This window comes from Narcine bancroftii, chromosome 7 (assembly GCF_036971445.1).
Source record: "Narcine bancroftii isolate sNarBan1 chromosome 7, sNarBan1.hap1, whole genome shotgun sequence".
In the NCBI taxonomy this organism is placed as follows: domain Eukaryota; kingdom Metazoa; phylum Chordata; class Chondrichthyes; order Torpediniformes; family Narcinidae; genus Narcine; species Narcine bancroftii.
The window spans coordinates 198062502-198086471 of NC_091475.1; the positions used below are offsets into that span (position 1 = coordinate 198062502).

Sequence of the window (23970 nt, forward strand, 5' to 3'; positions counted from 1 at the left end):
CTGGTTCAAGTTCTTGAAAAGTTACAGTTAATTTATCTTTTAGGAGGCATTGCTTATTGTTCTGTAGGCCTTCCTCTTCTATTTTCTTGCAGTCAGTTCAGGCTTCTTACTCTTTTAAAATACTTTTTCAGAGAGTAGAGAATTCAAGATTAGCCCCCACCACCCCCCCAAAAACCGCAATAAGTCTGATCCTATTTTCATGTTTAAAGATGATTAAAAACAACTTTTGTTTTAATAACCATTTGCCTTGGTGAATTTATATTGCTGCTGGGTTTTGGGTTCCTCTGGGCTCATAACTATGCAAAAAAACTCTTCATTCCTAATTCTCTTCCCCTCTGACTCCAACGTTCACTTCAGATACATCCATAAAAATCTCCCTCAGGTTTTTCTAATAAAACAGTCTCACTTCTCTAGTCTATCTTGTGACCAAATTCTCATCCTAAAACCACTCTCATAAATCTTCCTTCCCATCAGAAAGTTGAGATGGTATTAGAATATCAATTCCAAAAGTGCAACCCACCATGGGCGATGGAAAGATCCAAGGAGGCGATGGAAAGATCCAAGGAGGCGATGGAAAGATCCAAGGAGGCGATGGAAAGATCCAAGGAGGCGATGGAAAGATCCAAGGAGGCGATGGAAAGATCCAAGGAGGCGATGGAAAGATCCAAGGAGGCGATGGAAAGATCCAAGGAGGCGATGGAAAGATCCAAGGAGGCGATGGAAAGATCCAAGGAGGCGATGGAAAGATCCAAGGAGGCGATGGAAAGATCCAAGGAGGCGATGGAAAGATCCAAGGAGGCGATGGAAAGATCCAAGGAGGCGATGGAAAGATCCAAGGAGGCGATGGAAAGATCCAAGGAGGCGATGGAAAGATCCAAGGAGGCGATGGAAAGATCCAAGGAGGCGATGGAAAGATCCAAGGAGGCGATGGAAAGATCCAAGGAGGCGATGGAAAGATCCAAGGAGGCGATGGAAAGATCCAAGGAGGCGATGGAAAGATCCAAGGAGGCGATGGAAAGATCCAAGGAGGCGATGGAAAGATCCAAGGAGGCGATGGAAAGATCCAAGGAGGCGATGGAAAGATCCAAGGAGGCGATGGAAAGATCCAAGGAGGCGATGGAAAGATCCAAGGAGGCGATGGAAAGATCCAAGGAGGCGATGAGGGAAAAGGGGGGTGTTCTAAACCTTCAGTCTTGTTATTATTCAGTCTGCTGCAAAGTTTAAAGAAGCCAGTGCAGTAATTTTCTGGCTATACTCAAGGTGGCAGTAGCGAGCAAAATATATGGCGACAAGGCGTTCTCGCGAGAGCTGGTCTCACTGGCTACCGCGTTGTACTGACATCACTACCCACCTGCCGCCTCCTCTACTCCCCCCCACTCAGCGCCACCACAAACCCACCCCCACCCCTCTCAGCGCTGCGGCAAACCCACCCCACCCCTCTCAGCGCTGCGGAAAACCCACCCCGTCCCTCTCAGCGCCACCACTAAACCCCCCCTCCCCATTGTATGGGGAGGGGGGCGCTTGGGATGTGGCCTAGAGGCTAAGTGAGTGGCAGCTTGAAAAAGTTTGGGAACCACTATATTAGAACATTAAACAGCACAGTACAGGCCCTTGGCCCACAATGTTGTGCTGACCAAAATAAACAGATCAAAAAACCAAGATCTTCCCAACCGCTAACCCCCCCCCCCCCCAGCCCTCTATCTTTCATCGATGTGTCTGTCTTTTAAATGTTTCTACTGTACCAGCCTCCACCACCAACCCTGGCAATGAATTCCAGGTACCCACTACTCTCTGTACAAAATTAACTTACTCCTCAAGTCTGCTCTAAACTTTCTTACACTCAATTTGTACATTAATGTTTGCAACTCTTGCACTGGCCAAAAGGAGCTGGCTGCCCACCCTATCTATGCCTCTCATAATCAGGTAAACCTCTATTAAGTCACCTCTCATCCTTCTTCGCTCAAAAGAAAAAGCTTGAGCTCTGCTAACCTTGCCTCATAGGACATGTTCTCCAATCCAGGCAACATCCTGGTAAATCTCTCTGCTCTCTCCATTTCTTCCACATCCTTCCTATAATAAGACGACCAGAATTGAAAACAATATTCCAAATGTGGTCAAACCAGAATTTTATAAACCATACAGGCTTAGAATTCAATCCCCAACTAACGAAGGTCCGCATACCACAAGCCTTCCTAACTACCATATCAACCTGTGCAGCAGCCTTGATAATCTTTGGATATGGACCCCACACCATTACCATTAACCATGTTCTTCACCTTCAAGTTTGACCCTCTAAAATGCATCACTTCACACTTATCCATATTAAACACCATCTGCCACTTTTCTGCCCAACTCTGCATCGTGTCTCTATCCTGCTAAAACCTACGACAACATTCTACACTATCCACAACACTCCAATCTTTGTGTCAGATTAGGAGAATGGAATGAAGTGGCAAATGAAAGATAATATTAGAAAATGTATGACCACACACTTTGGTAGAGAAAACAGGCAGACTATTTTTTAAAAGGGGGAAAAGAGTGAAAATATCCAGATCCAAAGAAATCTGGGTGTTCATGTGCAGGATAGCCTGAAGGCAAGCTTGCACTTTGAGACAGTTGTGAAGGCAGCAAATGCAATGCTGGTATTCATTTCAACAGGAATAGAATACAAGAGCAGGGGTGTGATGTTGAGGGTTTATAAGGCACGGGTGAGACATCTCAGAGTAATGTGAGCAAGTTTGGGCTCCTCATTTAAGAAAAGATCTGAAAACCCCGGAGAATGTTGAAAGGAGATTCAGGAACGGAGCACCAGAAGGCTGTATTTTTTCACCCCTTACTCTACTCACTTTATACCTACGACTGTATGGCTCGGTACGACAATAACATCATCTACAAATTTGACAAAAAAACCTCGGTAGTGGGTTGTATAAAGGAAGGGGATGAGTGAGCAGACAGGTTGGAGATTGAAAATTTGGCTGAATGGTGCACTAACAACAACCTTGCACTCAAAAATGACACCAAAACTAAGGAGCTGATTATAAACTTCAGAAAAGGAAAGCCAGAGGTATATAATCCAGTGATCCTTGGGGGATCAGAGGCGGAGCGGGTGAGCAAATACAAGTTCTTGGGAATCACTATCTTAGAAGATATTTCCTAGATCCAACACACTAATGGCATCATGAAGAAAGCACATCAGCGCCTCTACTTCCACAGGAGTTGGCGGAGGTTTGGTATGACACCAGACAACCTGACAAATTTCTACAGATCCAACACAGTTTGGTATGAGGACACCAATACCCCTGAGCGTAAAGCCCTCCAAAAGGTCGTGGCCACAGCCCAGGACATCACGGGCAAAACCCTCCCCACTATGGTGTGCATCTACAGAGAACACAACCATTGGAGAGCAGCAGCAATCATCAAAGACCCACACCACTCAGCACACACTCTGCTGCCATCAGGAAAGAGGTATAGATGCCACAAGACTCACACCACCAGGTTAAGGAACACCATCAGACTCCGCAATGACAAACTCAGGGACTTATTTAAGGACTCTTACTTGTGCACTTTATTAACTTTTTTGAAATTCTCTCTGTATTGCACTTTGTTTACATTCATTATCTGTTTACAGTTCTTTATTTGTTTACATGCATACACTGTGTACAGTTTATTTTTTGCACTACCAATTGGTGGAAATTCCGTCACGCCCGCAGGATAAAGAACCTCAGGGTTGTATATGATGTCATGTATGTACTCTCACAATAAATCTGAAATATGACGAGGATGATTCCAGGAATGATTAGGTTATCATATCAGGAGCACTTGACAGCACTTGACCTGTATTCATTGGAATTTTGGAGAATGGAGGTGGGGGGGAATCTCACTGAAACATTTTAAATGTTGAAAGACATGGTCAGAGTAGATGCAGAAAGGTTGTGTCCCATGGTGGGATAGTCTAGGATAAGACGGTATAACTTCAGGATTGAAGGGTGTCTGCTTACAACAGAAATGTATAAGAATTTCTTCAGCCAGAGTGTGGTAAATCGGTGGAATTTGTTGCCACAGGCTGTTGTGCAAACTAGGTCATGGAGTGTATTTAAGACAGAGACTGATAAATTCTTGATTAGCAAGGGTGAGCATTTCAGTTACCACATCTCCCTGACCTTAAGCTTAACTATGAAGAGCAGACAATATGGGAAATTATTTAATTGGGAAGTCTAATTAGGTAGGAGCTTAGTGCATTAACAGAACAGATGTTCTGAGAGAAATGCACAGCAGAAACATGGAGGTTGTTCAGAGACCATTTGCATGAGGTTCTGAATATGTTTATTCATTGAGACAGGGAGAGGATGGTAGGAAAACGCAATCAAGATTTATTCTCTGAGACAGGGACAGGATGGTAGGAAAGCGTAACCATGGTTTACGAGATGTTGAACACTTTTCAAGAGGAAGAAGAAAACTTCCTTAAGGTTTAGGAAGCAGACAGAGCTATTGAGAATAAGGTAGCCAGAAAGGAACTTGAGAGCTAGAAGGAAATATGAGAAGGTCTTAGCCAGTCAGATCAAAGAAAATCCCAAGGTATTTTACACATGCGTAAAGAACAGGAGGAAGACTAGACTAAGAGTAGAACTATTCAGGGATGAAGAGGAAAACATATATTGAAGCACAGGAGATAGGAAAGTTCCTCAATTAATGCTTTGCCTCACCAGGGAGAGAGACCTTGATGAATTCAAGGGGTGTCAAAGTTAAGGAAAAAGTAACAACTGGAGATTCTGAAAAATATTTGGATAGATATATCATTGGGCCCAGAAAGGATATATCCCAGATTACTACAGGAAGCAAGAGAAGAGATGACAATCTCTCCATCCTTCTTGACCACATGAGTGATACCGGAGGATTGGAGTATGACAAATGTTGTTCCATTGTTCAAGAAAGCTAATAGAGGTAATCCTGGGCATTATAAACCAGTCAGTTGTGATGGGCAAATGATTGGAGTATCTTTAGAGGCAAGATTTACGAGCATTTAAGAAGCATGGTCTTATCAAGGATAATCAAGATAACTATGAGAGGCAGGTCATGCCTTAAGTGGCTACAAGGTTTCTGAATTGATCACTCACAGAAGGCAAAGGTTGGTTGTAGATGGAGTATATTCTACTTGTAAATTTGTGACAAGTAGTTTTCTGCGGGATGGATTCTGGGACCTCTGCTCTTTATAGAATGGATGTAGAATTGGGCGAAGAAGTAGCAGATGAAGTTCAATCTCGAAAGGTGTAAAGTGATCCCCTGTAGAAGATCGAACGAAGGTAGAGTATATGGTTAATGGAAGATTTCTCGGCAATTTGGAGAAACAGAAAGATCTTGGGGCCCACATCCATCGATCCCTCAAGGTTACCGTACAAGCTCAGTGTGATGACGAAGGCACATGGTGCGCTGGCCATTAGTCAGGGGATGAGTTCTAGAGCCGAGAGGTAACTTTCCAGATCTACAGAACTCTGAGTAATGAGTTCAGTTCTGGTTGCCTAGGAAGAAAATGGAATATTTGGAGAAGGTGCAAAGGAGATTTATAGGATGCTACCTGGATTGGAGAATGTCTTATGAAGAAAGGTGAGTGAGCTAAAGATAAGAGGCGACAAAAATAGAGGTACTGTATATAAGACTATGAGAGTAGACAACCAGCCGTTCACCCCCCTCCCCACCCCGTCCCCCCAAGGGCAGCAAAGGCCAATACCAAAGAATATCCATTTATTGTGAGTGGAGGAAAATTTTGGGGATATATCAGACGTTTATTTTTTAAAAATCACAACGAATGGTGGGTGCCTGGAACTCATCATCGGGGCAATCAAAGAGATATTTAAAAGGGGAGACATCACATGATGACGTGGAGTTAGGACATTGAATCCAAACCCTGCTGAAAGTCTGTTTAAAAGGTACTTTAAAATCAATGCAACTTACATGAAAACTCCTTAAAATTAACTTTGAATATACCCACTTACTCACAAACATGGGGGAAAGTTCCTCTTCTGACAGTGATCAAGGAGAAGATGCAGATACATTATCCATCCCTGTAGAAAACTACTTGTCACAAACTTACAAGCAGAATATACTCCATCTACAACCAACCTTTGCCTTCTGTGAGTGATCAATTCAGAATCCTTGTAGCCACTTAAGGCATGACCTGCCTCTCATAGTTATCTTGATTATCCTTGATAAGACCATGCTTCTTAAATGCTCGTAAATCTTGCCTCTAAAGATACTCCAATCATTTGCCCATCACAACCGACTTACCTGTGCAACACTATGACGACAAGAAAAGAATGACGAGGCCTGAACCGACTCTGGAGCCGGGGGCTGGCGTTTCAGCTACCCCAGAGACAAGTGAGCAGCCTCTTCTGCCGCCGCAATGAAGTGCGCGCACCCAGTGAAACAGGAGGATTGCACCGAAGTCAGCCAGGTCTGTCCAAATCAGAGCCGGAGTCAGAAAGTTCCTCTTCTGACGGTGATCAAGGAGAAGATGCAGATGCATTATCAACTATACCCAGGGAAGCGAATAATGTGGATATATTCAAGGAGATTAGAAGTTTGAAAGTAGATATGAAAATCAAAATAACTGAAGTTATGAATAAACATAAAGTGAATAAATTGAAAGATATGGAGGAAGTTAAAGGCAGAATATCACATATGAAGAATAATGAGACTGCTTTATTTGTGCCAAAAAAAAATTGATGTTTTAGAAAATTATAGCAGAAAGAATAATATTAAGATTGTGGGTTTGATAGAAGGGGTGAAAGAAGATATGCCACAATTTTTGCAAAAGTGGATAATGTAAAGTACTGGGCTAAAAGAATTTTGAGGGTGAAATTGAAAGAGCTAATAGAGCCCTTCGACCTACACCTCCTCTTGATCAAAACCTGTGTTCAGTATTGGTGATATTTCTGCATTATCAGGATATAGAAAAAGTATTGAGAATAGCTGCACAGCAAGCTCATCAAAGACAAGGGCCACTCAAATACCAGGGGAGTAAAATTTTATTTTATCCTTACATCAGTGAAAATATTTTAAAACAAAGGAAATTATTTAACCCTATGAAAAAGACCCTGTGGGAGAAAGGATATCATTCTTTTCTAAGACACCCAGCAACCTTGAAGATTTTTCTCCCAAACGGATAAACCAGATTTTTCTCCAATCATCAAGCCTTGCCAAATCAACAAACAGGCTGAAAACCTTGAAGATGAAGAAAGATTTTTTTGGTGTTGTGGACTTACCTATTTGAGATGGAGTTTAACAACAATTTTGCACTTTATTTTTCATATATATTGTTTTTTCAGGGGGGTGGGGAGAGATGAAGGAGGTTGCTGACCACCGCTGATTCATGCGACCTCGGTCATGGCCTGCACAAGGGAGGATGTTATTGTTGCTTATGTTAGCAATGCTATGGGGGGGGGGGGGGGGGTTTCTTCTTTTTGTATATTCTGATTAATGTTAACCTATTTAGCACTATATTTTTTTAATTTTTTTATTCATATTCTTCCTTTTTATTTTTAAATTCAGAAGGGCGGGGATCAAGCGCGAAGGACGCAGGGATATTTGATTGCTTGGTGGAGGTTCAGGAGACAGGGTGATGGAACTAGAGGTGAACTATACAGCAATGAGTAAATCGATACAACTCTTAAATTTTAATATAAATGGGATTAATGGTTACATTAAATGGAAGAAAATATTAGCACATATCAAAAAGAAGGCTGTAGACTTAGCCTTTTTACAAGAAATGCATCTGATAGAAAAGGACATTTAAAGCTGAAAAGGGAATGGGTTGGCTATGTTGCATCCCATTCATTTCATTCAAAGTCAAGAGGGGTAGCCATTTTATTTAATAAAAATCTTCCAGTTGATATCCAACTTATTGAGACAAATCCAGCAGGCCGGTTTGTTATTGTTTATTGTCAAATTTAGTCTGACTATGGACCCTTTTGAATATCTATGCACCTACAGATCACAAGCTTATAGAGGATACTTTATTAAATTTAGTGAATGCTCATGAGAATATAGTAGTAAGAGTAGACTTTAATTTCTGTTTAGATCCATTATTAGATAGACCTTCAAGAGGAACTAATAGAAGCAGAGCAGCAAAAACAACCATAACTTTGATGAAAGATTTGAATCTAGTAGAAATATGGCAGAGACTGCACCCAACAGATAGGGACTATTCTTTTTATTCAAACCAACATGACTCATACTTTCAGCACAACTTTAAGGTAGAGTGATTCAGGCCGACTATAAAGCATGAATTCTGACCATTCACCTTTATTGATGCATACTGAAATGCATGATACGGAAAAGCCAATTTATAGATGGAGATTAAATAGTTTGCTTTTAGATTTCTGTACTTTTGTACGTGAGCAAATTCACTTGTGTTGTGAGATCTATCTGCGTTCAGTAACTGACAAATTTATGATTTGGGATGCACTGAAAAGATATTTGAGGGGGGAAATTATAAATTTTACTTCCAACATAAAGAAAGAATATATGATAGAAATGGATAAACTTGAATGTGAGATAAAAGATATGGAAAAAGGTTTGCATAATCAAGACTCAGAAGATAAAGGTTATTAATTAATTAAAAACTTCAATGTAATACTATGCAGACTTATAGAACAGAAAAATCGATAATAAGAACTAAACAAAGATATTATGAACTAGGTGAAAGAATACAAAGAATTAGCATGGCAACTGAAAATGGAACAAACTTATAGAACTATAAATGCTCTCCAGAAAAGTCTCATTTATATTAGTTATAAATCACAGCAGATAAATGACTCTTTTCAGGATTTCTACTCAAAAATGTATAGTTTTGAATCCTTAAAAGATGATAATAAAATTGATGATTATTTAACTCAAATACATTTGCCTGTACTATCTTTGGAAATAAATTATCCCATTGATCAGTTAGAAATTAAAGAAGCGAGAGTCACGTGATGCTGGAAAGCTGAAAGGATGTGTCCAGAGAGTTCCCATCTAAAAGCCTCGAAAATAAGGAAAACAATGTCAATAAATAGAAATTAAACTTACCAACGCTGAAGCAAGATGGGCAGGAACAGCAAGAAGCAGGCGACAGAAGATCGGGACCGGCTAAAAGCGGCAGAAACATCGAGTGAAAACTCATTTGACGCTGGTGACCAGCGGGGCCTAGCATTGAAGGCGCGAGGACGAAGCCTGCGGCATTGGATTACCCAATTAAGATGTTCTGGCAGCGGTGCGGTCACTAGGGACTCAATCAGAAGACTGGAGCAACAACTGGACCCCAGACTAAAAGAGATCTCAGAGGGCCTGCGAACTTCATTTGGGAATCTGACAAATCATGATGGGGCCCTGGAAGACAAAATGGAGGACGTCCAGATAGACAAGAAAGAGCAGAAAACACAGCTGACGCATGGGTCGATAAAAACAGCTGATAGATTAGTTGGAATATCTGGAAAATTACAATCAGCGCAATAACATTAGACTATTGGGCCTGAAAGAGGGGGAGGAAAGGAAGGACTCGGTGGAGTTCTTTGAACACAGGATCCCTGAAGTGTTAGGAAGGAAGCAATTCAGAGCTCCCCAGCCATAGAAAAGGCCCATCAAACATTCAGACCCTGCCCCGCCCCAAATCAATGGTCAAAGCTAGTTCTGATCCAGTTTGCTAGCAGCCAGGACCAGGAGACAGTGCTAAGGGCAGCAATGACCCAATCAAGGGAGACGGGGGAGGGGGGGGGGTGCAGAGTGCGCGATCCTGAAAATCATACTACTGGGTGGAGAGAAGAAACATTTCAAGGAACCACAGGACACTAGGTTTTGTGCCTGGGAGCTACCAGAAAGTATGTAAGCCTGCAAGAACACAGGCTGAATCGAACCCCCTGAAGGAATAGAATGCCTGAGAAGGTATGGAACAAAGGGGGTTCATTACAGTCTTACAATTATTGACTCACAAAAACAACTAAGGCAATTGAGGATATTTTTGAACAAAGTAGCCAGGGTTTTGACAAAGTTTTGCAATGATCAGAGGGAATGGAGGGTTATATAATTTTTGTTGAAAAATGTATAAATTGCAACTCAGTAGCCTTGAGGCTACTCAAGGCTACAACATAGACTGGCAAGAGAGAAAATGGAACATGAGGAAACTCGAAGTTGGAGGGGAGATGGCACAGGAGCAAAGAGGAGAGGCGCCAAAACAGAAGATGGAAATATTTGGAATGTTTTGCTTGCTAACTTTGATATACCGGGGTTTTTGAAGGTTTATTTTATTTTACCTCGGCTTGTCTATGGTTGGGGAGGGGGGGGAGATTAAGTTTTTCTCATGTTTATTTTTTTAATTCTTTTTTTCCCTCTTTGTGGCTGGTGTTGACGTCGGCATGGAGAGACCATGAACAACAAAAGGGTGTGAGGAGGGCACCATTCAAGACAAACAAATGAGGGTGCTGTAAAGGTGAAAAGATATAGAACACAAATAAATAAGACTATCAAATTTATTAGCATCAATGTGAATGACTTAAATGACCTTATAAAAAGGAAGTTGGGTCTTGGCTCACCAGGTGGCGGAGACGCGGATTCTCATGGAGTCTTTCTCAATATCCATTTCCTACAGGAAATGCACTTGACAAATAGGGAACATGATAAACTTAAAAAGGACTGGATGGGGCAGGTATTCTCTTCCTCCTTCAGTTCTAAGGCTATGGAGGTAGCCATTTTAGTACATAAAAGGGTCCTGGTGGTGGTGAGTGGTGGAACTACAGACCCAGCCGGGAGATTTGTAATGGTTCACTGCCAGTTATATTCAGAACTAAGGACACTGCTAAATCTCTATGCACCAAACTTTGACGAGCAGTTCATGGAAAATGCTTTCCTAGGAGTTGCAGAGGGTAAACAGAACATATTAATTGTAGGAGATATAAACTTTTGCCTGGACCATATTCTAAATAAGACAACAAAGACATTGATAAGGTCCTAGGCAGCAAAAACCTTTATGAAAGAATTAAATTTGATAAGACATATGGAGACAGAGGAACCCATAGGCTAGGTACTACTCCTTTTACTTGAAGCCCCTTGACTCTCACACCAGAATTATTTTCTGATGTCTGCCCGGTTGGAAAGCAGAGTGTTTGAATCAGAATATTTAGCAAAGCTAGCATCAGATTACTCACTGTTAACAATGCCTGAAAAACAAGCAAATGCACATAGGTGGCGCCTTAATACTACGCTGTTGAAAAACCCAGACTTCCGCACATTTATAAGGTTCAAATTGCTCTGTTTTATGAAACAAATTGCCCCTCAACTAATAATATTTTTTAAAATCTGAGACACACTAGAGGCCTAACCAAGGGGGAAAATCATTTCATATACCAAAAGTATTAAAAAAAAACACTGACTGACATAGACATTGGAACAGATCACAAAATTAGAAAAAGAATATCAAATCCTGGGATTGAATGAGAAATATATGGAATTGGAAAACAAGGAATTTAAATACAACACTGCAAACGTACAGTGTGGAAAAAACACTCTTGCGATCCAAGCAAACATATTATGAGCTAGGCGAAAAAACAGAAAATACTGGCATGGCAACTGAGAGCAGAGGAAACTTTAAGGATGATTAATGGGGTTCAGTCTGGGCCAGACTCAGTAACACACAATCAAAGAAAAAATAAATGTCATCTTCAAAACTTGTTACGAGAAATTGTACAAATCCAAGGTGCCAAGAAACATCAATAAAATTGAGGAGCTCTTGGCGGGGATTGAGCTGCCGAGACTGGTCCAGGAGGACTGGTCGGAATAAGATGCCCCACTTTCCAGTGAGGAGACTGAACGGGCCTTGGGAACTTAACAAACAAGTCTCCTGGAGAGAATGGCTTCCCTCCCTGAGATTTATACGGAATTCAAAGACCTATTGATACCATTGTTAATGGGGTAGTGAACCAGGTGGCGGAGACGCGGATTCTCATGGAGTCTTTCTCAATATCCATCATTGTGGTGACGCCTAAAAAGAACAGGGACCCATCAAAGACATCCTCGTACAGACCTATCTCACTATTAAATACAGATTACAAAATAATAGCCACGACATTGGCCAAATAGGCTGGGTCGATACCTTCCCAAAGTGATAAATCCAGACCAAGTGGGTTTCATCAGGAAGAAGCCCTTTGCCAACAACTTAAGCAGACTATTTAATATTCTACATTTGGCCAAGTATAATAGTCTTCCTAGTTGCAGGAAAGGTCTTTGATCGGCTAAAATGGCCCTTTCTGTTTAAAGTTCTGGAAAAATTTGGAATGGGACAAATGTTTGCTAATTGGATAAAATCAATGTATGACGAACCATGGGCAAAAGTCAGTACGAATGGACAAACATCCCCAACATTCCCCCTCAGAAGGTCCAGCAGGCAGGGCTGTCCTCTGTCTCCAGGGCTGTTCGTCCTGGCAAATGAACCATTGGCAAAGGTCATCAGGAAAGATCCAGTGATAAAGGGATTCAAAGTGGGTCAATGACAGACCCAGCCGGGCCTTTGTCAAAGTTGCTTTCCGTACTGGGAGGTCCATGGCACAATACTGGGCTACAAAGCAATAGTAAAAAGCAATATCATCCCACTGAATAAATGTGACCACGAAGAATACCAAAGAAACAGCAATTTCAGTTGGCAGGCAGGAGCTATAAAATATCTAGGCATCAAGATTGATAGAAACATGAAAAATCTGTACAAACTCAACCCATGCTTAAGAAGATTTAAGGTGACTTAATGAGATGGAGGGATCTGCCCACCACTTTAATGGGAAGGGTCAACTACAAAAAGATGAAGGTGATGCCAGGACCCCAATTCCATTGCCACAATTTTTTTTTTAAGTCACTGAATGGAAACATGAGGAAATTCATTTGGAATGGTAAAATACCCAGAATAGCCTTGAAGAAAAAAATGACATGGGACTACAGTTGGGGGGGGCCTAAGGTTGCATGATTTTTAAGAAATATTACCTAGCAGCTTAGTCGAGGTTCCTTCTTTGAGGAAGGGGAACCACCCACTTAGGTGCAAATGGGAATGCAGGCAATGGGGGAAGAGGACAGCAAAGAATTTCATATACAAATAGAACATTAAATTAATAACAAAAAAAAATAGACCCATACTGAAAATCTGATTAAAATCTGACACGAGATCAATGAATGTATTGGAAAGAAAGTGGAAATATCACCTGAGGCACCACTGACTCAAAATGAATTGAAGCCCGTGAACAAGGGCAACAGAATCTTGGAGATTTGGCATTGACTGGGGTTCTGACATATTGAGAGCTGCTACGAGGGGAGACAGCTTGTGTCCTTCAAGCAGCTAAAGAGCAAATATGATTGGTCTTATGTGACCTTTCAGTTTCCTCCAATTAAGATCATTCCTAAGGGACAGGTGGGCCCTACAATAACCCCACCTACACCTAGTGAAGTTGAAGGATTGCTTCAACAAGGAAACACACCCAAATTTATATCAAGAATGTACATGGTAACTCCAAGGTGAAAGCCCCAAACAGGGGCTGCACAGGTCAAGAGAGAGATGGGAGCCAGACCTGGGGATCACAATTGACACAAAATATTGGTCAGATTGGTAAAAAGACAGTGTGACAACAGTTATCAACTCCATATACAGACTGGTCCAATACAAATTTCTGCACCAGCTCTACCTCACTCCACAAAAAATCCACAAGGAAAAACCAGAGCTGCCAGAAACGTGCTTCAGTTGTGGAGTGGAGCAGCTTGGTCCTGTGCAAAGCTCACCCCATTTTAGCAGGATTTGGCCAAGGTACTAACTAGAATAATGAAGGTAATCTTTCCGCTGGACGCAACATTTTATCTGCTAGGGAACCTTATGGACATGAGCTACAAATTAACCAAATTTAAATTGCATTTATCTCTTTGGCCATATCAAAAAAAATGCAAAGCAATGACCTGGAAGTCTGACTCCTCTCCTCATATCAGCAAGTTGATTACTGAGATGCATAGTTGTATCCCCATGGAAAAAATTTCGTCTAATCTTAGCAACTGACACAGCACCTTTGTTAAAATATGGCAGCCATATCTGAAGTACATGGGAGCATGAATGTAGCCATATCCCGATAAAAAGTCAAAGAGATTGACCAACAGATGGATTAAGAAGAGTAGCTATACAAGGAGATGGTTCCACAGCTTCTATGGATATGTACTGGAAGCGCTGACGTCACGCCCAGCCTCTTTCTTTTTCCCTTTTCTTCTTTCTCTGGGGGGGGGGGTGGCTGAAGAAACACATACGCAGATTGTTGGAAGATATTGATATACTCTGTAACAGTCAGTGATGTGTTCTCCTTGTTTAATGATGAAAAATTAAAAATAAAATATTTTTAAAAAACAAAAAAAAAATTAAAGAAGCAATGAGTACATTACAGGTCAATAAGAGAGAGAGAGAGACCGCAGAGTCAAGCAGCAGAAGTTGCTGGAACTGAAACAGCAGCTCGAATAAGGAAGATGGCCTACTAGTCTCAGCCCTTGTGGTTCATGCAAGAGGAGAAGACTGGCTGTCTAATGTTTCACTTGGAATAAGTGAAACAGAAAGGAATTCTGTGGTGACCTGAAAGAAAGAGGTTATCATCTGGAGAACCCTGATGGGGCAAGTTTCATCAGCAAGACACTACGGTGACTGAGGGAAATACCTCAGTTGTGGATGTCCTGGAACAACACATCTCTCTCTGAAAACCTACAAGAATCTTCCTGAGCAGTAACCATTTGTCTTGGTGAATATCTATTGCAACTGGGTTTAGGGTCCTTTGGGCTTGTAACATCAGTAACTCACGTTACCTGAATCTTTTTCCACTGCAATTATTTCAGTACTACCAAAAAAAAGATAGAGATCCTTTAAAACATGCTTCATATTGACCAATATCTTTATTGAATGCAGATTATAAAATTGTTGCAAATGTTTTGGCTAAATAAGATAAATAATTACCGAAGGTAATAAATGCAGATCAAACGGGTTTCGTTAAAAAGAGACTGGCTGCTGATAATGTAGTGAGATGACTAAGTATCACTCATTTAGCACAAATAAGAGGAGACTTAAGTGTTGCGGTAGCTTTGGATGCAGAAAAGGCCTTTGATAGACTAGAATGGGATTTCCTTTTTAAGGTATTGGATAAATGTGACTTGGGACAGTCCTTTATTAATTGGATTAAAGCATTGTATGTTAATTCAAAAGCAAAATTGGTAACTAATGGACAAACTTCAATCTCCTTTAATTTGCAGAGATCTCGTAGACAGGGGTTCCCCCTTATCGCCAACGTTATTTTGTAATGGTTATTGAACCTTTTGCAGAGATGATTAAACGGGATGTGTTTAAAGGATTCAGAGTCAGTCATGAGGAACACAAAATTAGATTTCCTGATGATGTATTGATATACTTGACACAACCCGAGTCTACAGTCTCCATCTCTGATTGGAAGAGTAAGGACGAGTCTCGGTTATAACATAAACTGGGACAAGAGCGAAGGTACACCGTTTACATAAGGGGATTATGCGATTTGCCAGCAAAATACCCAATTCAGATGGCCTAAAAATGGGATTAAATACTTGGGGATTAAAATACATAGCTTCTGTATAATGATGAATATTTTTTCCAAAAATTCAATATCTCTTCCAAACGGTACCCATTTTGGTACCCCAACAGTTTTTTTTAAAGGAGTTAAATAAATAGATTTGAATTTTTATTTTAAATGGAAGGGCAAAATGTCCAGAGTACCTAAACAGAAATTAACATGGAAATATGAATTAGGGGGATTAAAACTGCCTAATTTTTGTAATTACTATAGATCAGCTCAAATGCTAACTTGCCTTAGGTCCCTTGGCCTTTAACCTTTTGGACAAATCTGCCATGTCAAAAGCTTTATTGAAACCCATGCAGAGCACATCAACTGTACTGCCCTCATCAATACTAAAATTCTGAAAATGGTAATATTTTAGGCTCAATTTTAAGAAGCCACTGTAGAGCCCATTTATTGCATGTTTTATGCTATCTTTCACACAGTCTTTGTAAAAATATCTATCATTAGGAGGAATAAACTCGCTGAGCTTACAAAATTAATTGAATTCATCTTGAATTTAGTTGGAAGTTCCTTTCTAAAGAAAATATAATCACAAATCAAATGATCAATTTCTTGCTGATTTTACTCGAAATTAAAACTAATTGGGAACATTAATGAAATACAAGTCTAAATGAATTGTAAAAACCTTTTTGCCTTTCAAAGTTTATTTTTAGCAATGTGGTGAGTCAGACCCATGACAACAGAGGTTGATGTGCATGGTCAACTGATTAAAAAAAAAACAACTGCATTTAGAATTCTGAAAGACAATTCAGATTGGATAATTGATGCCTTGGAGGAAATGACAATGCTAAATATTTAATCAAGTAGGCCTGACATCCTTAGGAACAAAAACAAAACACAAAGCATTTATCAATGTCAGGGGAATTGATAAATTTAGCAGCTGTGTTAAATTAACAAACAGCTTTTGTTTTTTTAACTTCAAATATGATTTACCAGGGTGAAGAGAGGGCTGACAAAATATTGTCAATGTTACACTGGTAACAGTAGCTCCATACAAGTTCATCATTGATAGTAAGTATTATATTCCCAATCCGCACGAGGAAATGAGCCGAATCGCCACAACACGCGGCCAGTCCAACTTCACTGCCGAGTAGGAGCCCGCACCTAGCATCCCATGCAGGCTGAGAAGACCTTTATTTCCACATGGCACCCCACAGGCCGGAGAGCGACACCGTGAATTGATAACATCACTTCCAGAAGTTGGCAGGTATGTCACCGGAAGTGGGCAGGCCAGCGCTGAGACGCAGAAAATTCAAACCAATAAAGTCATTCTTTGGTTCACCCCCACGCGGTATGGACGTGTCTTTACTCAGTATTGTTGCTGCAGCAGTAGCTATGGTGGTGACCCCGACTATTCCAGCATCGATTACACGAGAATGCAGCAATCCACAGTCGCAGTACCCGATACCAACGCGGTGGGCATGCATCTCCCGCCATTCTGGAACTGGCTACAGCTAGCTGAGTTACAGTTCCATATCAGGGGAATCGTTTCAGACGACACCAAGTTCTGGCATGTCGTCAGTGTCCTGGACGTCGCCACAACTGACAAATGAAGCTCCTTCTTAAAAATCCTACAGAAGGAGCACATGTATGAGCAGTTCCGACATTTCCTCCTCGACACCCAAGAGCACAGTCAGCACAAGCGTGTCATCAAAATCCTCAACATGCAGGGCCGAGAGGAGTCACATGATGGAGTAGTGGTCAGTCGGGAAAACCAGCTCTCCAGGAAAATAGGAAAAAAGTTAGGAAAAAGCAAAGCATAACAAAAATTAAATATAAGAAATACAAGATAAAGATACAGAGAAGATGGCTTCCAAGGAGAAAGTAAAAACAACTGGGGAAAAAAGTAGAAAAGTCGCCAGAGAAGAAAGAAGGCCTTACCTGCTCGAAGGAACAGGACGCTGTGGAGCGAGGAGCGCCCGACCATCGAGCTCAGTGCCTGCCCTGCAGAATCATGACCCACCAGCCAGTGGACTACAAAAATGGCTCTCGGAGCCAAACAAAAGTGCGCAGTGCACAATCAAAGGAGAAAGAGGACACCGGCGGGACGGGGGCTCAGCAGAGGAGCAGGCTGTCACAGAGCGAACAGCTGAGGGACACCCGACACCAGGGCGCTCAGCTGGAGGACGAAGAAGGCAGCAGAAGAGGGAGCGATGAAACAGACGAGAGAGGTAAATGGAGGGATGACCGAAAAGATCAAAGTCAGGAAGCACAACAGACAAGCAGCCCAGGAGGGGAGGACCATCAACAAGAGGCCCAGCAAGAAAGGGCCCGACAAAGAGATACAAGCAGCTCATCATGAAAAATAGAAGAGACACAGACACAAAGAAAAGACACAAACACAGATACAGACACAGAAGAGGAAGAAGATGACCAAGATCTTCACAGAGAAATAGAAGGTAAAACTGATGCACAGAGATATAAAAGGTAAACCTGAACGGAATATAGATAAAGTCTTTTTTGAAGAACAAATAAGATCACTAAAAGAATGGTCGTCATTAGAGTTTAATGCAATTAAAAGGAAAATGAAAAGAACAGAAGATAAAATGCAAAGGTTAGAACTGATAATGATAGAAATAGGGAAAAGAAGAGAGAATGTGGAAGAGCGGGAAATGGTTGTAGAAATGGAATGACTGTAGAAATGATGAGAAAAATTGGAAGAAAGTGACAAAAAAATTAAAGAGACACAAGAGTTGTTATCTCAGAAAATTGATATGTTGGAAAATTATAGTAGACAAAACAACATAAAAATAGTGGGCCTCAAGGAGGGTGAAGAAGGCATGAAGGAATGAAGGAATTTACAAAAGGATGGATCCCAAAGATCCTGGAAATGACAGAAATGCAGGAAGAAATGGAAATAGAAAGGGCACCCAGAGCATTAGCTCCAAAACCACAGGCAGATCAAAAACCAAGATCCATCTTAGTAAAATTTTTGAGATACACGACGAGAAAATATACTGGAACGGGCAAGGAATAAAGTTAGAGAAGATAATAAACCATTGGAATACAAGGACCAAAAAATATTTTTTAACCCAGACATAAATTTTGAACTCTTAAAGAGGAGGAAGGAGTTTAATACAGCAAAATCGATTTTATGGAAAAAAGGTTACAAATTCATGTTAAGACATCTAGCCGTACTTAAAATATTTATACCCGGGGAGCAAAACAGACTGTTCTCGGATCCAGAGAAAGCGCAAGATTTCACAGAACGTTTGCAGGACAGGAGAAGAGATGAAGAGTTGTAACAAGAATGAAGAACGGCGATAAATTTATTATAAAGATGTAAAAAGAATGTATATGTAAAGAACTAAAGAGGCAAAAGAGAAGGGAAGGAAGGGAATAAGGGGGGGAAAAAAAGAGAGCTTTGTTATATGTGCTAAAAAAAAATTTCTGGAGAAGGCTGGGTAAAAGGGGAATAACCACACTGAAAAATCAGTTGATGCTGCGAACAAGGTCGCAATCCAAATGAAAAGGGGAGTTGTGGTTGCCCGGCAAGGGATATGGGGCAACTCAGAGAGGGGGGTGAGGAACTTTTGGGGTTAAGGTATTAGTGGATGTGGGGTACTTTATGTCTTAAATGTGTTGTCAATCATTAAGTGTAGTGAGAGAAAACTAAGATGAAAATGGGGAAAAGGGGGATGGAGGTGGAAAAGAGGAGTATGCAAGATATAAGATGGCCACGTTGAACTATATGACTATAAACATTAATGGAATACTTAACCAAATTAAAAGGAAGAGGCTACTAAATTTATTGAAGAAGGAAAAAAAAGATATAGCATTTGTGCAGGAAATGCATCTAACTGAAGCGGAACATAACAAACTAAAGAGAGACTGGGTAGGACACGTAACGGCAGGATCCTATAATTCAAAAGCTAGAGGTGTAGGCATACTAGTTAACGAAAATGTACGAATCAAAATAGAGGAGGAAATAATAGATCCAGCAGGGAGGTTCGCATGATAAAGTGTCAGATAGACTCGGAATTTTGGAATTTGCTCAATATATATGCGCCTAACGAGGAGGATCAAAAGTTTATGCAGGATATTTTTTTGAAGATTGCAGACACACAAGGAAATATATTGATAGGAGGGGATTTTAACCTTAATTTGGACCCAATGTTGGATAAAACTGGACAAAAGACAAGTAAAAAGAATAAAGTAGCCAAATTTATGGTTAAATCAATGCAGGAAATGAAATTTATGGATATATGGAGGAGGCAACACCCAAGAGAGAAGGAATTTTCATATTATTAGAGTAGGCATAAAGATTAAGCAAGGATTGATATGTTTTTGTTGTCGGCCCATATTCAAGGGAGAGTCAGGAAAATTGAGTATAAAGCCAGACTACTATCAGATCATTCACCCCTATTATTAGCAATAGAACTGGAGGACATTCCACCAAGAACATAGAGATGGAGGTTAAACTCCATACTACTTAAAAGACAAGCATTTAGGGAGTTTATTGAATGCCAAATTAAAACATATTTTGAAATAAACACAGGATCAGTGAAAGACAAATTTATATTATGGGACGCAATGAAAGCCTTCATTAGAGGGCAGATAATAAGTTATGTGACTAAGATAAAAAAAAAGGATTACAATCAGGAAATAGAGCAGTTGGAAAGTGAGATAGTAAGTACAGAAAAGGAATTAGTAAAAAGGGACGATATAGTAAAAAGGAGAGAATTGGCGGACAAAAAAATTAAATACGAAACATTACAAACGTACAAGGTGGAGAAGAACATAGCAAAAATATTACGAACTGGCAGAAAAAACACACAAAATATTAGCCTGGCAACATAAAACAGAACAAGCTAAAAGGACGATACTGGATAAACAAATTACATATAACCCAACAGAGATTAATTAAAATTTTAAGGAATTTTATGAACAATTGTATCAAACTGAGAACGAGGGGAAAGATGACAAAATAGAGGAATTTTTAGATAAAATTGAACTGCCGAAATTGCAAGAAGAGGAACAAAACAAACTAATAAAACCATTTGAAATAGAGGTAATACAGGATATATTCAAAAAGCTGCCATAGATAGATTTCCAATAGAATTTTATAAAACATTTAAAGAGTTATTAATGCCTCCTCTCCTGGAAGTGAATATGTTTTGGGAAGAATTAAATCAGATACTAAATAAAATTACAAAAAATAACATTCCAAAAAAACCTGAGATATTTCTTTTAAGTAACAGAAGAAGTAGTGAATTAGGCCTCAAATTGGATAAAGTCCAAAAATAAAATTCATGATACCCTTAGCTGTAGCAAAAAAATGTATAACGTCAACTTGGAAAATGGAAGACAGCCTGAGAGTACAGCAATGGTACATGGAAATAAAATGTATTCCATTGGAAAAAATAACATATAATTTAAAAAATAAAGTCACAATGTTTGAGCAAATTTGGGAACCATTCATGGAACATATCAGAGAGAGAGCTTGCCTATGACCGCCATCCCCTAAAATAAGAATGAAAATGATTAAAAGGCAAAACAACTAGATTCAGTGTGTAATAAATAGATGATGCATTTTTCTTGTTTATTTTCTTGTGTGAAGATATTGTCTTACGGTTTTATTGTATTGTATATATTGAATATTTATGGGTTTTAGAGGGGTGTGGGTAGAGGGGAGGGAGGGAAAGGGGGGGAAAAAAGGGAGAAAAGACCACTCTGAAAATTTAATGAGAAACGTTTGTACATATTTTGGTTGATATGGTTCATAGTGTGAAAAATAAAAAATTATAAAAAAAACATGCAGAGCCTGGGCGATAGAAACCCTTCCGAGCTAATGGCAGACGGGCACACAGACTGTTTCATGTTCTAGGCCCTATTCTTCTCAATAACAGAACACATATCCTCAGCAGTTTTGGACATGGATTTCAGTGCCCCGCACCTCGTAGCCAAGAAGGCAGACAGGCTGTTCCACACATCACAGCAGAGCTCCCTCCATCTGCAACCAGTCTACACAATTGGTGCTGCCGCCCCATCCAGCCCACCAGAAACACCAGCCGTACCTGCGACACAGCAGCAACGCAAAGGGCGTGGGGAAAAGAACGAGTATTGTTTTTACCACCGCCAATAGGGTAGGAACACTCAACGGTGCACCCCCCAATCCTCATACCCTACTGCCAAACGGCAATGGGAAATGGGCAGGCCGGCCGCTGATAGTGGCCTTGGCAGTTGGCACACAAAAAGGCCTACTCTACCTCAGAGACCAGAGGACCAAGAGGGACTTCCTCATCGACACGGCCACAGAGATTAACCTCATCCCACCCACATTCTTCGAGCAGACATACAACACCAAAGGCCTTCCCCTGAAAGCAGCCAATGGATCCTCCATTCCTGGCTACGGGACCCGCCTGGTCACCATCCACATTGCAGATGCTGTTTTCCAGTGGGAGTGCACCACCGTGGCATGGGACAGGCGCTACTCGGAACAGATTTCCTCCAGAATCACAAACTGCCAGTTAGTAAACGACACAACTTTCCAGTCTTTCCCCCTCACCCCGTGGAGACCCTCTTTCCTGCCACTGGGAATCCACACCCTGGACCAAGACGAGTACGCCTTCTTACTGGACAAATACCCGGCTTTATTGGCACTGAACTTCCACATCTCCAACCCGCCACATGGCGTGGAGCACCACATAGAGACTGCCGGCTCTCCGGTGCATGCATGAGCCTGGCAAATCCTGCCAGACAAGCTCCAACAAGCCGTCATGGAGGATTTTGGGGATCATCTGCTGTTCCAACAACCCGTGGGCCTCCCCACTCCACATGGTGCAGAAGAGCTCTGGTGGTTTGTGTCCGTGTGGTGACTACCAACGTCTAAACAAGGCAACAGTCCCGGACAGGTACCCCATTCCACATTTCCAGGATTTCACCACGAGGCTACAGGGCTGCAAGGTGGACTTCGAATTTTGTTTGAGGTTTAATTTTGCATTTGAAGATCATCATGGGTGTTAACTTTGTTCTATTGGCCATGATCGATTAAACCACAGTAAACCTGGTCCTTTCGTGGCATGTTGCCCATTGAGTGGCCACTTAAATTGAGAATTTCTCTTAATTTGTTCATAATTCCCAATCATAAGTGGCATAACTTTGCTCTTGTCCCAATTGACTTTATAATCCAATATAATCCCAAAATCTTCCAACTTAGACTGCAATTTTTATAATCAGTTAACTGGTTCTGTCAGAAATATCAGAACATCATCAGCAAATAAATTGATTTTTTGTTCTTCTTGATTGATCCTGAAACCCTTTATGTCTGGATCTAAATTCTGAATTTTAGACTTACAGTATGATAACAGGCCCTTCCAGCCAATGAGCTCAATTAGCCTACAACTCCTGTACATTTTCGAAGGTTGGGTGGAAACCAAAGCACCGACCGGGAAGAAACCCACACAAACATGGAGAGAACATAAACTCCTTACAGATAGCATCAGATTTGAACTAGGTTCACTATAATAGCACCGTACCAACTGCTATGCTCAAAGACTAAAGAATAATGGACAATGCACTTTGTGAAAACCTTGTGAATGTTTACTTACTCATCTGACATTGTCCTTACTGTGAGCAGTATCCTTGAACAGCTTTGAGGCGAGATAAGGGAAAACTATTCCTTTTACTTGTCTGTGTTGCAGTCACTTGTTCAACTGTCTGAACTGAAAGAAAAGATGAAAATGTTAGAAGCAGCAATAGCACATATTTAAACAATTGCAAGTTTCAAAGTAGCCAAAAGGACACAATTATGAAGTTTGGGGACAAAGACAAAAAATATTAACCCTGCTGAAACTATTAACTGTTTTGGTTCAGAACATTTTTAAAACTCCTGTCAGTCATCCCAATAAAATGTCACAAGTCAATTTTCCCATCACAGACATTTCAATTTCAATACATACCAAAATTGCTAATCAATCTTTGAATTATTAAAATAATGGAAAGTATTATCAATATCTTCAAGATTATTCACTGATGCACTATTCTCCAAGGCCACACAGCTCCAAACTCACTAAAATTCTCTCCAAAGTTCAGTTTGAGATTACAGCAGTATTTGGCCAAGGGCAGCAATTATAAAGGAGTCGTCGTAAAATTTAATCAAGTGTTATGAACCAGAAAACAGCAAAAGAAATTAGCTAAAGCTTTCTCTTGAGGTGCTGGTAAAAGTTTATCCAGTTCACGCGAAAAACCAAACAGGGCAATTAAAGGGCATGGATCTAATTTAATCTTAAAAATCATTGATAAAGAATGAAAAATATTCTGCCAATATCCTCCTAATTCAGGATATTCCCAAAAGAGTGAATCAGCGAGGCTTCAAAAATTTTACATTTTTCACAAA

General features: G+C 40.6%; 1 protein-coding gene across 3 annotated transcripts in view; it reads right to left on the minus strand.

Annotated features, from left to right (window-relative positions):
- cyfip1 (cytoplasmic FMR1 interacting protein 1) overlaps positions 1 to 23970 on the minus strand; it is a 146284-nt gene that overhangs the window by 98750 nt on the left and 23564 nt on the right. For 2 of the 3 annotated variants that reach the window (XM_069891924.1, XM_069891925.1), the window contains exon 2: positions 23183 to 23296. In XM_069891924.1, coding sequence (XP_069748025.1) covers positions 23183 to 23193 — 11 coding nt within the window. In that variant the 5' untranslated portion in view covers positions 23194 to 23296. Of the gene's footprint in view, positions 1 to 9063; positions 9169 to 23182; positions 23297 to 23970 lie in introns of those variants that run through there. The other variant, XM_069891926.1, reaches the window with a different exon arrangement.